General features: G+C 32.1%; 1 protein-coding gene across 9 annotated transcripts in view; it reads right to left on the bottom strand.

Annotated features, from left to right (window-relative positions):
- Positions 1-16,797, bottom strand: part of LOC111422123 (ubiquitin fusion-degradation 4-like) — a 41,203-nt gene that overhangs the window by 21,298 nt on the left and 3,108 nt on the right. For 5 of the 9 annotated variants that reach the window (XM_071199955.1, XM_071199962.1, XM_023055345.2 and 2 more), the window contains exons 2-8: positions 8,062-8,201; positions 3,233-3,555; positions 2,949-3,176; positions 1,789-2,879; positions 1,241-1,363; positions 714-891; positions 302-532 (exon numbers count right to left, since the gene is read on the bottom strand). In XM_071199955.1, coding sequence (XP_071056056.1) covers positions 302-532; positions 714-891; positions 1,241-1,363; positions 1,789-2,879; positions 2,949-3,176; positions 3,233-3,555; positions 8,062-8,201 — 2,314 coding nt within the window. The remainder of the gene's footprint in view (positions 1-301; positions 533-713; positions 892-1,240; positions 1,364-1,788; positions 2,880-2,948; positions 3,177-3,232; positions 3,556-8,061; positions 8,202-16,797) is intronic. The other 4 variants (XM_071199960.1, XM_071199961.1, XM_071199957.1 and 1 more) reach the window with 2 other exon arrangements.

Raw genomic sequence — 16,797 nt, 5'->3', positions numbered from 1 at the left:
AGTTTCAAAGTTAATTCTCATATGATTTTTTTGAACACATGCTTTTATTAAAAAATCACAATTGTATTTATTTTAAAGAATTTTAATCATAGTATTTTTTTAATTCGATGAATTTAAAAATAAATAGTATTTATTAAAGGAATAATTTGAGTTAAAATCCTCGGTATACGTTAAAGGGCTAAATTAAGGAATAACTTCGCCAATATGAACAAGAAAATGAAATATGATCAAAAAAAGATGTGATATCAAACCATTGCTGTAACTATTTTTTTAATAAAAAAAACAATTAGTGTAAACCTACCAGAAGTGTCGGCGCCACCCTCTGGCGAACCGCTGCTGTACATAGTGGCCAGTTTGCCGTCGAGTATGAAGCGAAACCAACCGTTCGAGCCGTTAGATAGTTCGAGCGCGGCCGCGTCCGACCAAATATAAAGACAATCGCGACCCCTACACACGCACCAATCCTTCCAGTGGTACGCTTTGCCCGCCAGCACTTCCTTCGCGTCTTCCGCCTGAGACTGTTCCGTCACATCTGGAACAACACGCAGGAGGGATGAGTGTTAAGTCGAGGGCATAAATTTCAATTTTTTTGGAATTTTAACTGGTTTTTGATTTGTTTTTCGGAAGGATTGGCGGCGGCTTAGGATGACGGGATTGCCATGATACTAAAGGAACAGAGAGAGAGAAAGAAAGAAAAATGATTTTATTCTAACCTTGTTCCGATGCTTGTTCAGTTTCTTCGTTGCTTTCCAACACATCAGCGGGACCAGTCAGACTTAAAACTTTCGAGAATATACCCAAACGGGCGAAATGATCCAAAAAGATGTCTTGAGCTTTTAACATCAAATCTTGGATAATCGCTAATACTACTAAATGGCCGTCTTCGTCTTCCTGTTAAGAACAAAAAAATATTACAAATAAAGACTTTATAATTAATTTTTTTTGGGCAATCAGTTTTGCAGTGATTATAGATTTTACTAATACAATGTTAAACAACGCAACCAGTTGCCCAAAAAAATCAAATATCTACCAAATTAAAAAAAAACAAAAATATACAATACAACAAAAAAGATTTACATTGTGGCACATTAATTTAGATTGTGGTTAACAAAAAAAATGCACACTCGTGGGTGGTTTAAAGATGAGAGTATTAATTTTATTAAAAAATATATAAATCAAAATGCGTGGTAGATAATAATAAATAGGCGGTAGGTAATTAAAAAACGGGAAGAGAACTAACCGTCACGGGCTGAGACGAGTGTACTATGTGCCTGTCATGCGAAAAAGTAGCCCTAACAGTGCGTACAAACACGCTCAGTGTCACTCCGCGTGTGGCAGCAGGAGTTGGCCAACTATAAGTAATCTGCAAAACGCAGCAGGGTCAATAATAAATACAAGGTCTCTACAAGGCTACGCAAGTGCGGCAGGAATGAAAAAATAAAAAAAAACAAGCTCAATTAAGGAACATTGGAAAAGGACAATTAAAAATTATTAAACACTACTTATGAGAATACTACTTTTTTATCCAATTTTTAATACAAAAATCATGCATATAATTATTCTAACAATTTTTCTCCAAATGTTTTTTTCTTTAATTAGTAATATAACGTTTGAAGAAAAAATTATGTTATAATACACCATTATCAAACACCATTCTAAACCGAGTTTTTTTTTTTTTTTAATTGTAACACATCATTTTAATTTATTTATTCATTGTACAACTACCAACACTTGTAAACAACAATTAATCTTATTATGACCTCTCTTTAATATTTAGATGTATCTTACCTCATTATCCAATACTGTAGCGATCACTTCGACGAGTTGCGTACCAAAATTTGGAGCACTGGACTCGGGCGAGCATAATTCCTCAAGTAAACTGGGTTGAATGCAGTGGATCATCTTCTTTATAAGTCCCAGACTGGCTTTCCTCACTGACGGCAGCATGGTCGCTTGAAAAGTTGCACAGAACACCGGCAAAAGCCTCCTTAAATAAATCGGTGCCATCTCCGGATCACCTTTCGGTTCTAAACAATCTTCCGGTTCAATATCAGATTTTCTCAAAATATCTTTATCAATTGGTATCATCCACTCCCCGGGTGATTGTAAAATAGCAGCTACCTCGCGATGACCTTCATCAACTCTTTCCCTTGCTTTATCCAGTGGGGTTTTTCCATCTTCATCCCGAAGATCTGGATTAGCCCCATATCGAAGTAAAACTTTGGCAATCGCCGGTCGACCAAAACACGCAGCGTAATGAAGCGAAGAACTTCTTTGACCTTTATTAACGTCAGCTCCTCGATCGCAAAGATACTCAACCATTTCAACTGTTCCAAAAGCCGACGCCCAATTTAATAACGTTTGCCCTACATCGTCCATAAAATTAACCTCAACTCCTCCATCTTCAATAGCCTGGATTAAAGCGTCTGTATCTTTTGATCGAATACAATCGATGAGTTGCCTGTGTGATTTTTCGGCCACCGAATCCATTCGCCGTATTCTAGGCATTAATTGTCCGGAGCTGGATGACGATCCGGATTTGCCTAAAGCTCGTCTTCCTTCGAAGAGTAATACTAAAAGAAGGTCGACCAATCTCATTGAATCTAAAGCACACCGTTCGTCTCCTTTTAAAGATTTTTCTATTGAATCTGGTAATTCAGATCTTAATAAATCGTGTGTAACGGAGGGAGATCCTCGACATAGAGTCGATAACAAGCTGATTATTGTTGAAACGCTTGAGGCGGTTGCTTTTGGATCGCTTGGAAGGTTCGCTGCGGTACTCGTTGTTGACGTTGCCTTTCCCGGTGTCCCTTGTGTTCCTGTTGCTACAGCTGGGCCGGCGGCATTTGATAGGCGAGTTAATAATTCAGTAACTAAACCTATTTCAATAAGAAAAATATGTTTAATGTTAATATTAATAAGATAATAGCCTGTAATACTATACTAACCATGTTGGGCAAGTGGAGCTGGATCAACACCTCTTCTAGTAAATCTATCGGCAACTGAAGCAAAACAACGCAAAGCTCCATCCGCGACATGTTGATCTTCGTGTCTTAAAAGCGTGCTCAAAGCTTGAACGCACGTCGGTAAATTAACGTCGCCGGGTTCCATTTTCGTGCAAAGCCTCGATACGACAGCCATAGCAGAATGTAAGGTATCCTTGTGTACACGATTACCTATTAATGAAAAAAAAAAAGTAAAAAAATATTAATTTTTATCTTCTTGAACAAACCGTTATCTCGAATGAATGGCAAAACACAGCTAAGTCCGCCAGCTTCAAATACAGCCCCCGCTTCTCGTGTACATATTAATTCGAGCACTTTAACGCATTGTTCAGCGAGATCTTTACTGGTACGGGAAGCTAATTCTGCAACGACCAAACGGTTGCAAATTGCTCTCACCGCGCCATCCATTGCGACAATTCTTCGGGTGCATTCTGCTGAAACATCTAAGTAGTATGTGATGGCGCGAGCTGTGACTTCCAATACGTTTTCGGGGGCTTGTTCATCTAGGAAAATGCGGCAAAGAGCAGGCAAGAAGGTACGCGGTGGACAACTGTAAAAGAAAATGGAAAAATTATTTTCAATTTATACATAAATTAATAAAAAATGTTTTTGCATACATATTTGGAACACCGATATAAAGAAAAAAAAAACATTTTTTTAAAAAGTATCACATAGCCTTTGTTCAAAAGAGAATGAATACAACTCGATTATGTTTTGGGGAATACTTAAAATTTTATTTCACAGTTAAAGAAACATGATAACTCTGAAACACTTTTACATGAACGCCGAGTTGCACCCTTGATTTAAGAGTGAAGAGTTCAATGTAGATATGTCGATGATCTGATGATCTGATGTCTGATGTAACACCAATGTGTGCAGTACACAACTGACAGGATTGGCGACTATTTATTGATATACCAATGAAACCAATTTGAAAAAAATATTAGGGCATAAAACCAATCAAAATATACCCTTCGGTATTTTTGACTTATACGTTAATCATCAAGAAAACTAGGGAAGTTATGCTTTTTATGGCAAACTATAATACTCTTCCAAAGCCTATTGTTCACCTATTGCCGATAACATTTCTAAGACTACTTCTGGATCATTAGAAATTTTTTTTTAGAAATCACTAGATTTCTAGATGGTGATGGTATTAAAACTGGTATGGTTTTGTCATTAAAATCATTGAACAAAATAATATTCTTTTTTTTCTTTTAGTTGATGAGGAATACTTGTTCAAATCATAAACATGGCTGAGTTAAATTTATGTATTTCAAATGACAACATTTTTAGTTTATTGATACAAAAGCAATCCCAAACGTATGGGTTATACCTAAAGTTATTTAAGAATAATCTCAGATTATTAGCATATTATTTGATAGTACTTATCTAAGTTTATTCCTTTTGTCCAATTTCTATTTTTTAGATGATTGTCTTGTTTATGTTATTAATAAAAAACTATTCACCTTATTTATTATTTCAATTCTAAAAAAATAATTAGGATTTTTAAGTAAAATCAAATTTTTGCGTTTTTCGAAAATAAGTTGGTGTTTCGAACGAAAATTTAGGTTTTTAACAGTCTATACTGTGCAAGGAGGGTTGAACATTGCACATAAGAGCAGCGCACTGTTTAAACACGACAGAAACTTATTTTCCTTATGAAACTTAACAATTAAACTAATTCCATATTAATTAAATTGAAATTAAAATTGCTGAGGAGGATTCAAATATACTATATCCATCTAAGCTATTTTTATGACAAGATTTCTGATGATGGTGATATATGCACCTAAAGTAGTTATTATTACCGAAATTTATTATTAATAACAATACTTTTATTTGTCTACATAAATATTTAATACAAAAAATATTGACTTCTTTATAATCAGTTGTATTCACTAAGCAATATGTTCAATACATTTAGAGGCTTAATTTAATACCAATCAAGCGTACTTCCATTGAACTTGTGAGGAACTCCTGTACAAAGTAAAAGGCGCAAGAAACACTTGACCTGTTCCTTAAAATTTATTACATATAGAGTTTTTATGTGTTCCATATCAAGTAAAAGTATGCAAAAAAGGTAATATAAGGTCAAAGACTTAAATAGGAAAGGGAAAGGACAAGGATCATTTCTATAAAAGGAATGTTTAGTACACTTACACTCAGGCGAAAATGTTAGAAGTAAATTTCAGAGATTCGTAAATAATCAGCATGGGATTTTATCGACAAAAAATATTTATTTATGACACTTAAGTTTTGAATGATTCTTGGTGAATAAAGAACATTTCTACTACGTTTTCTACACCTAGGCCCATGAAATAAAATAAAGGGCGTTTTAAAATTAATTTTCTGATCTATATTATGATATCAACAATCAACCTTATGTTGGTTGAGTTTTTGCATAACAGCCTGTACAAATTTTGTACAAGAACGACATTTAATCTCTTTGATGAAGGGTAAACCACACCTTAAATGTTGAGAAACGATATTTTAAGAACTTATAATTGAACTTATCGATGAAAACAATAAAAACTTAAGATCATTACGAGCCTCAAAAGATCTTGCAAAGAAGACGTGATGTACAATCGAAGAGCATAGATTAGCTTGTACTTCAATAGTAAATTTGAAGGTGGTGAAGATGAAGTGCATTTCAAAAGTCAATCTATGCAAACCCTTTGAATATAACCATGTTGATAATAGTGGTCGTTATAAGCAAAAGAAATGGAAGAAATAGGATTAAAATGAATTTCAAGGATAAAAGATACTCTATGAAAGGTAAGGAGATACACGTTCCACCTTGATTAGCTTGTTATAGGAAAAGCGTGTTTATGCTTGCCCTAACAATCTTTACCTTGAGATCACTACCTAAACACTGCAGGTACTCAATTGGTTTTGAATTATATTAACAAAATCCGTTCTGGCTAAAGCAATTGTTTTGATTACCTTGGTACAAACTATTTAGTATTTCTCTAAAAAAAATCAACCGTTATTCGTTGCTAATTTGTTTTCTGAAATAAAAACAATTGAATGCTGTCTTATTATGGCAAATAAAATATTAAACAACCTTTCTATAAAAAGTTTTTTTAGAAAGTCAACATTGCACCGAGATATACAGGTGTACCGAAACTCAACGTCAAGAGGGCACCAGGTGAGAGGCCAACCCATACCTGTTCTGGTAAAAATAAGAAAAAAATTCTATGTCTTTTAGTTAAGTGGTAATAGACACATTTTTGAAAATGTTAAAAATCGTTCCTGTACATCATATCTTTAGGTACTATGGTCAGAAATTTAATAGTGATTTTTTTAATAATGTATTCCTAATGATGCTACTATATCAGTCACAAATCGAACAACAAAAGTCGTTAGTTTTGCAAAAAAAAGTATTAGTTTGATTGAGTTAAGGTTGAAAGAATTTATGTCTATTAAGTTTGACACACGATTTCTAAACAAAGGAGTAGTACAACACCTCGGCAAGTTATTTTAAAAGTTTGTTTAGTCAAGATTTCAAAATGGTATAACACTTGCCATTTTTCTTTTACTAAAATATATGATTGCCTGTTTTTCTGCAAAAAACGCGTTATTTAAAAAATTTATACTTTCGTGTGTTATTTGTATTTCCTCCAAAATGATTTAACAACTTTGTTAGAAAATGTGCCACTCTATATCTACAGAGAAATGTGGTTTCAACAAGATGGTTGCCCAGCTCACTATGCTTGTCTTGTATGGGATTGCATACAGAATACCCAGAAAGATGGATTGGGCGTCGTGGTTCGATTACGTGGCCTCCTCATTCTCTGGGTCTAAATCCCTTTGATTTTCTTATTAGAATTGCATAAAAGAAACAGTGTATTAAAAACCGATTGAGCCACAATATTTATACAGCAGCAGAAGAAATAAATGCAAAGAGATTTGCACAATTAGTAAAAAGATCTTTTCTGTGACGACGCAGAACTTGTATTAGTGCCGACGGCAAATAATTTAAGCATTTGCCTTAGTTTTAAGAAAATAATGCTATAAAATTAATAATAAATAAATTTGTTTGTTTAATTTTGTCTTTAGATTAACCTTATTTAAAAGTCTTTTTGCAAGACATAAGGGCAACCATCTTGTTGAAACCACATTTTGTAGTTCGTAGATATTGACTGGCACATCTTCTAACAAAGTTAAGAGGGAGTAAAAAGTAAATACAAATAACATACAACAGTATGTATTTTTTAAATAACGTGTTTTTTGAAGAAAAACAGGCAACAATATTTTTTATGACAGGAAAAATGGTAAGTGATGTACCATTTTGGAAACTTGACTAAACAGGCCATCTTTTAAAATTACTTGCCAAGGGTGTTGTACTACTCCTTTTTTTAGAAATCGTGTGTTAAACTTGATAGACATTAATTCTTTCAACCTTAACTCAATTAAATTAATATATTTTTTTGCAAAACTAACGACTTTTGTTAGTTTTGCTTCTACAGTAGCATGGTTCACAAGAAATAGATTACTCTCACCTGGTGCCCGCTTGACGTTGAGTTTCGGGACAGCCTGTATGTATACTATATTCCATACATAATGGGCACCTGTATACTTCAGACAGATATTATTCTCTGACAATTCGACCTGAAGCTGCTTGATCGAAAAACTGTCATATCACTCTGTAATGTATTATTGGAAAGTTGGCTTTGTTAATATATTTGTACAATAATTAAATGATATGCAATTATTGAAAACAATTACTAGTAATTGGAATTTAAGGTGAACATTTTGAAATTAGCAAATTTATAAAACAAAATTTTTCAATATATGGAAAATATATTTTAATAACCAAACTTTCTCCAATCTAGAAGTTCTGGACATCGTGAGAAATTCTGTGCAACAATTAGATTGGTTGTTTTAACAATTGTTGGCGGTATTTGAAAGGAACTGTGCAAAAAGCGACCAAGATTCCAGCAAATAAGACGTCCATTTAGATACACACTGGGTAATTAATTAATAAAAATCCCCGATAATTTCGTGGACAACGAAAATTTTAAATCTACATTAGTATAAGATGCTTATTTACCTTTCAAAACAGCGATCAACATTATCGGACATCAAAAGCAACATGCAAAGCTGTTCGAGGGCGATCAGTTGCATATCCCGTTCATCGCCGAGGCCGCTACTAAGCCATTCCAGAAGGGTTTCAGGATCTGGATCCGCCATCTAAAAAAAAATAACAATATAATGATTTTATTAAAGAAGTTATAATTATTAAAAAATTACTTAATTTAATTGAATCAAATTCGTTCAAATAATTCACGAAAATTAATAATAACTTAAATTCAAATAAATATTCAACGATTTTTGAGTTAAAAATGGTTCATAAACTACACAAGAAATTCAACAAAATTAATCTAAATTTTGACAACATAATCATTCAATAGATCCCCAATTTCTATTATTAGAATTTAATAATTTTTTAAATTAGCATTTAATTTAATAGAATTTGCAAATATTGAAGTTTGAAATTAAAAATTCATTGAAAAGTAAATTGTAAATAAATTGGACACCTAGCTGCCTAATAATTTACGTTCAACCTCTGGCACCTCTAGGAGAACTTGGCTTCTACCCAAAAGGCAAACCCATCGTTTTACCACAGGCTTCACCGTTTATCTGCCCGAATATTGCATAATATCATTCGCGATATTTCCGTTTGAGTTCGCACGATGAGTTCCTAACGGTATATGCCTTTACCTCGTCCAAGTTCGCAACGAAACATAACGAAACGAAAACACGACATCTATCGATATAACTATTGTGGAGGGACACGAATTTATTTTTATTCATTTTTAACTTTTTTTAGTTTGTTGTCGTTTATTTATAGTTATTGACTACTTACGGGGACCTTCCCGCAATTTATGAAGGTCAATTTCTAAAAAGCTTAATCAATTTTTTTTTATATTTATCAACAATATCTAAGAAAAAAATCAATAATAAATACCTAATAAAACTGACGATGTATCTTTATTACAAATCAATTAAAATAATGTAAAATACTAAATAAGATCTTTCTATCTTCTTATAGATGTAGAAAACCGTTAATTCATTGTATAGAATGGTTGTAATGTACCGTAACATCGTAACTAACACTTTAACCTGGTTTACTTCGATTATGACAAAGAAATAATTACGATTTTAAACGAAACACAAATCGAATGAATTAATAAACATCGCGGTGTTGATAAACAACATGTAAATTTACTAAATACACGAAAACACGTGCGTGGTTTTAGATAAATTTTTTTTTGGTTAACCAAAAATATGTGGGCTGAGCAATCTAAAAACAATACATAATAAATAACTGGTTATTGTGGATTTGATAAAATTCAAAATCAAATTATCTAGTAAGAATATTCTGGAAATTTAAATGTTTCAAAAAACTAGTTCAATCACAATGACGTCAACCAATGAATCAGAGTTTGGAGTATTTTCGTAACAGTTATTTGGAATTAAATAGATAAAATGTTTTGATTTTTAATTGTGAATATTTTAAAACTTAAATATGCAACAATATTTTCATAGTTTTTATTATAATACTATTGTATTTTTATATAAAAAAAGGTAACTAAAAAATGTTCAAATTGCTAGCTTTCCATTTTACAATAAGATGTTTTAATATTTGGCGCAATTAAACCACTTTGAAATCCGATTTCATCACTTTCTCATCATATTAAATCATTTCAGTTAATCTTGTTCAAACAAAAATCTATAAAAATGTTGATACTTTTCTGTCATAATCTATTTTTGTAATCATTAGATTACAAAGAATCAATTTAAAACACAGATTAATGATAGACTATCGTTCATTAATTAATGTGCTTACACAGATTTTGACTGTTTATGTTAATCTAATATACCGGAAGGCGTCGATTTCAGGAATGATATTGATATTAACACTGTATTAGAGCTAATCTTTATTACTATTCATGACTGAACCTATAAGAAATATGTAGAAAGTATAGCTTTTTGTAAAATAGAGTATAAGGTAATGATGCTATAAGTCCACCAAGCTCATTTGAGGCGGTGTTACCCAATAAAAAACGAAAGATAATTCAAAATCTTCAAAAGAGAACCAAGGAAACATTGGCATCACTAGCTAGCCCAACCTCATATCAACAAGAAACAGTTAATTCTGCCAACGGCATACAAAAAATTTCCCTATTCAACTAAGTAAAGTTTTTTTTTAATTTTATGCGTTTGTTTCGATAACAAGAACAAAAGTTGTTGTTTTTTGTATTTTACTTTGTAGGGTCTACCGAAGACGGGCATGGTCCCGAAACCAGGTTAGACAATAAAATAATAAATCGATCACCTTAGTATGAATTGTTTTTTAATAACACATAATTTGATTATTGCTTGGTGAATATGGATACAAACAATTTTAATATTTTGTATTTTAGACTAATGAATTCACTAAAAAAGAGATAGTTTTATCATTCATAATTTCAGCAGCAGCAGATGGAGTTTGTAATACATTGGGCACTTATAGCTCCTTCATACAGACCTTAAAAACAGATTATATAAGATATATTGAGTAAGGAAATAACAATGGATATAATGGATTATGAATCTACGCGCTCCAGACGGTGAGATCGATGAATCAGATGTCACATTACAACAAAATACTACCTAATAAAATTAGCACAAACGAAGAACTAAAGGTAGCAAAATAATTTAGGTGCCATTGCTTTATGGAATAGATTATTATTCTAACAATGTCTATCCACATTGTTACAATTTAAATTACTACTACAGGTTAAGCAAAAAGTAAGTGAACAATAATTTTATACAAAAATTCGCTAAACGAATTACGAAATGTAGTGGAGTAACTTCATAAATTTTCACATGTCGAAAGTAGAACAATATAATCCATGATCCACGTAAGATTGTTTAGATTCCAAGTTCATGTTCATTCAAAAATTTGATTATTTGCAAACGTGTAGGATTTTTTTAAAGATTTTAAGGTAACCTTAAAAGCTTGTGAAAAGTCATAAATCGTTTAATATCAACAAATACAGTAATAATATTAATAGGACTCAGTTTCTCACTTACTGTTTAGGTCTTAGTTTAAGTAAAAAGCAATTTTACATTTAATGGAAAATGTAAAAGATTGATTCGTATACGATTAAAAACTAGTAAAGATAAGGAATTCAATTTAATAAACTATGTGTCATTTACTGTGTCATCGATATGTTGTTGTTAATTGTTGTAGACTCGGTTTTTCAATAACAAAATAAATTTATAAACTTGATTGGAAATTGAAAATTTGTTTAATATAATATTTTCCTCAAAGAAAAGTCTTCTTCTTACTGTAGATCGTTTGATCTGCTGTTCCTGGTAAGGTCTGCCTCTGAAATATATTGTGAGAAGTTGACTGCTAGCTCTTTCCATTTCTTTGGTGGTCTGATTCCGGCAGATTATTTGTAATCATAATTTTCTGCAGTCTGTTACCTGGCATTCTATGAACGTGATTGGTCTTTGATGTCCGAGTTCTGACCCATCTGATCTTTTCTGAGATTGTCCTCAGGGTCTACATTTCTGCTACTCATAACATGCTATTAGTTTTTCGTTATATCAGTAGACTCAGTGGATCTAGTGTTTTGCGCAAAACACCATTTTATACAAATTATGACGCATTTGTCCAGAAAATAGGACACAACAAATCCCTACAGATTATTTTACGCCAATTATAAAAATACAAATAAAACCATAGTTAAGCCAAACTGGGCTTTTATTGCTTAACGCCTACCTTTACAACAGATTCCGTTCAAAGAACCTCAAAACTTCTATTTGCCATATCAAAACCAATCTCATTTCTATGGCCAAGATTACATTACAAGATGAGACAAATTAAACTATACAATTTAGTATTAAATCAAATTAAATCAAGAAATTCAAATCAAAAACTTAGCAATAGAAGATATGAATGGAAAGGTATTATGTATAGACGAGATGGTGCTTCACCGATACTACTGCACGACAGCAGTAGTACTGTGAAGTGCTGTATTCTGATGATGTATATAATTGAGTGAATAACTGAATAACAATTGGGAAGAGATAGATTGTGAGCCAGATATCTTGAAGGAAGAAGTGATAGAAGCTATACGTCACCTAAAGATAAATACGGCCTCTAGAGCAGATCAAATCCAGGCAGAAATTTTCAACGCACCAGACGATGCGACTGTAAATATATTTTTAGATCTATGCAACAAAGAAACTGGCCCAACCTTTTGGGCATCAATTTTCATCCCCATACATAAGAAACGCCGCACAATGAAATGTGAAAATTACAGAACTATCTCCTTAATATCACATGCTAATAAAATAATCAGACGAACATTGGAGGGTTTGTAGGGTGGGTTTCAATTGGTGGAAAGAAACTCACTAACATCCAATATGCCGACGATACGACAGCTGACGAAAGACAGAGAGGAAGTCAGAGAATCAGAAAAGCTGGAAATAACCTGAAATTATAACCTGGAAAATTAATAGTTCAAGGAAAAGTAGAACCAAGAGGAAGATCGTTAAGTAGGTGCCTGGACCAGGGAAAAGAAATAACACACCCCGTTTCAAGAGGCACAAAATTGCCAATTATGGAGGAATAAAATCACGACTACTCACGTATCAGAACACGACGCAAAAGAAGAAGAAAGGGTATACAACCCAACGATATGCTTGACGCTTTACATAAAATAAAGTTTCCGGTAAGTTGGCATATATGATGAATACAGTCCACATATGAACTCCTTATCCCATCTTCTATTCTCCTATCTCATTTCATTAAACCTCCTTATCATATCTTAAACTCCTTAACACTACTATTCGCCATAACTATAGCCTTATCAAGCAACATACTACCTATTTCCATCTTTCTCAAAAATACAAAAATTTCACAGTATTTCCCGATGCTTATAGGAATATTTTTTCTGGAATGACGAGTTAGACGACGTTTATTCTGAAATATGAGGGATTATGATAGAAGATAATACATACTCCTTCAAAAGGTAATGTATATTACGTGCTTGACATATTGTCGTGACTTCTAGTTTAATGATAAGGTTAAATTAAGAAAAAAATAAGTTAAAATCCATTAAATTCAATGAAAAATAACAAATTGATTACATTAGTTTTAAATCAAAATAAACTGAAAATTAAAAAAATATTCAATAGATTCACGTTTTTGATTGTGAATGTATGAGAATGTAAATATATTCTTTATAAAAATTAAATCCAAGCCTTGAATACTTCCTGAGTTTCTCTTATACACGCAAGAAATGCCATTTAAAATGAATCCCAATTAAAAATTAAAATGCAACTCGGACGCGGTTGGATTTTTGCAAGACTTTTATAAGAGCCCGCCGTAAATGAATGAATGTAATGATTACGGAGCAGAATTAAATTAAACTTTCTACTTTTAATTTTTTTACAACATTTTAAACCATTTAAAAAGATTTTCATTTTTTACAACTTAAAGATAAATCCTTAAAAGGTCAAACAACACCGGAAGGAAACTAATTAGAAAATTTAATTTTTAAACTAACAGCCATGTGATTATTATTTATTAACGATTCGAAATGAATAATTATAGTAGTTAACAAAAAATCATCATTGACCTTGTTATTTACAGTTTTTTTCTTATTTAAATCACGTTTATCTAGTTGGTTGAGTGTAAACAGTGAAAGTGTAGGGTAATTTGATGCTATTGCGCTAGAAAGCGATTTTATTATCTTTCAAGGAAAGTTCTCTTTTAATACAAGAGGGGAGAAAACTCAATTAGTCTTGAGATACATTTTCTAAATTTTCAACAAAATTAGAATTTAGTAATAAAGTCTGTAAATTAATTGAATTTAACTATAAAAAAATACTTAGTAGTATTAATAAACATAAAACTTAAAATAACAGCAAGAATATTTTCTAGCCAAGTAATTATGTGCCTTACATAGGTCCGATCATGATTTTTCATACCAGCCTTCTTTTTAAATCTAACTGTTTGAATTACATGAAACAAGGTCAGCTTCAACATGATTAACCTCAAATTTAAGCAATTTATTTGTAATTCAATTCAATCTTTTACAATTTCGAAAATTATGTTTTCGTTGATTAAAATCTCACAATTATGTGTTATGTTCACTCAAAATAACCATAAGTCAGTCATAAAATGATATTGATTTTAAAAATTTTTCTTTGTGAAAATTAAATGAATTCAACCAATAATTTTATAATAATTAGAACTAATAAACTCACGTCAGAGCAGTAGGAAACGGAGGTATTTCAAAAAACTATTTAAGGAAAAGGAAGACATGAAAGAAATACTATATCAGGGTGAATATTGAAGAGGACAACGACATAGAACTGACAAATAACACGATAGAAAACACCTTAAAGTATCGTTAAAAAATTCCTGGAGTAGATGAAATCAGCAATGAAATAATTACATACGGAATGAAAAAAATACAGAATGAGATATTAACCCTATTTAAAAATATCATAAAATAACAAAAAATACCGAATGAGTAACACAACGATACTCATTTTTAAAAAGGACAAAAGACGCACCCAGGAAAGTATTGAGGAATAGCACTGCTTTTTTCAAGCATTTTCAAAGCTTTCACAAAAATTATACTCTGAGAAATATCCAAAACCATAAGTATACGAGAAGAACAACAAACTTTTCGAAAGAATAGATCCACTATTGACGCAAAATTTGTTGTCAAACAAATGTCCAAAAAATCCCTAGAGTTTAATAAACCTGCGTACATGTGCTTATCGATTTACCAAAAGGTCGAAATGATAGAAGCTAAATAAGTTTCTCGACTCTCTTTGGTTCTAGTTAGCCCATCAAATTGAATCATGAGCATATCAGTTTCTTCTTCTTAATTTAACTTTGTCCTATTACAGTGTGCGGCAAAATTATGGAATAAGTTTAATAAACGCTTATAAACATTATTTTGCAAAAATGGCAAAACAAGTCTGTCGCAAAGTGAATATGGACTCAAAATGTGTGTTTTAAAAAACCAAAATTATGACTTGTTTCGCTGTATTTGTAAAATAGTGTTTTATAAGCGTTTTATTGGATTTATTACATACTTTTGCCGCACACTGTATACTAATATGTACCTATGCATTGCGAGTGGTCTAATAGAGATATGTTTTTACATTATTGTAAAGTCCAGAAATAATAAAACTAATTTTTTATATATTTTTACCAACCAACCAGCAATTATTGTTTTACTAAACACACTGAGCATTTGCAGACGTTAACATAGACTTATTTTATGTAAAACTTATATCCCAATGTCATAAAACAAAAACCATTTTATTCAACAAAAAGCAGTTTAAATATTATGTTTATTAGATGTTTACTGAAGTTTGTATGCAAAATAGCTTTAATCCATCTACACACATCTTCAACTTTTGAAGAGATGTTGCTTCAAAAAGAAATGTAAGTTCAAGCTTAAATTTCTGGGAGTGAGTAATACCTGTGGTAGTGAGTAGTTAGTAATAAATATTCTTGATTTAACTAAAAGTTTTAAATGAATAAAGATGTTTAAAAAATAAATTAACTACTTCCTTCAGTTCCACAGATTTAAAAGGGAGCCAAATGAACTTCAAGTTCTTTTATAGTGATGAAGTTGATAGCAACAACTTACGTAAATTGCAGTAATGATAAATCTTAAGAGGATATTCAAGGGCTTTTCAATTATTTTGAATATGTTGAATCTATAATAATAAATACTCTGTACGGACATTTAACTGAGAAACCATAAAGAACATAAACCACCATACAGAAAAACATAAATGAAAAGTCGTAAAATCTATGTTAACGATGCAGAATGGCAACGCTGATCAATTTTCCGATATTATTTGAAAAGATTATTGGTGAGATTTTCTTTAGGAACCGGTTGCAGGAGACAGATCATCTGAATCCAGCATGTGGTTGCGTGAACTCTATGTCCATCAAGAAACAAAGACTATTTCCATCTAAGCTTACTATGCCTTCGTGGTGTCCCCTTTGTTCTCTCCTACTTTAAGGAACATCAGCAAACTTCTCGCGCGGTTATAATAGTTCCTAACCACAAAACCTTTCGTGATTTTATATGATAATATCTATATAATGATTAAACAATTACCAATTATGAACATTATATAATAATAACCCTAAAGTTATTATGTGTTAATAACCCTAAGGGTTATACTTAGCATCTCATGATAACGACTGATAATGCACCACATGGAATGTAGGTCCGCAGGGATATACCTCTCTTTAGCACTATATAGAAGCAAGTACGTCGACGATGCGTGCGACATTCGGGAGGATTTTTGAATGGAAAAATTTTTGAATGACAACCAAAGTATAATTAACAAGATTGGCTTTATTAGCAAGCAAGATGCCACACAGAGCAAACTTAACTGATTTGAAGAGAAGTAATTCACCCAACCAAGGGACCACATACGTCAGGAAATTAAACTGACATCTGGGAGTGTTGTTTCAATGAATACTATCCATTAGGAAGCAAATCTACGTGGATTTAATGGTAGTGCTGCCGCCCATAATCCTTTGACCGCTAAATCTAATCGAGTTGTTGTTGATCGGATGGCAAGGTCTGGGTATGGCGTTAGTCTCCAGTCCGAATGCATTGTACCAACAGTAAAGTTCGACAAAAGTGAAATTATGGTCTGGGGGTGTTTCTTCTGATATGGATTGGAACCCTCACCTTCTCCACGATTTGGATAACAATGTACTTCCTACGTTATGGCA

This window comes from Onthophagus taurus, chromosome 11 (assembly GCF_036711975.1).
Source record: "Onthophagus taurus isolate NC chromosome 11, IU_Otau_3.0, whole genome shotgun sequence".
Classification (NCBI taxonomy): Eukaryota; Metazoa; Arthropoda; class Insecta; order Coleoptera; family Scarabaeidae; genus Onthophagus; species Onthophagus taurus.
The sequence above is the reverse complement of the archived record's forward strand: the minus strand, read 5'-3'. Positions and strand labels throughout refer to the sequence as shown.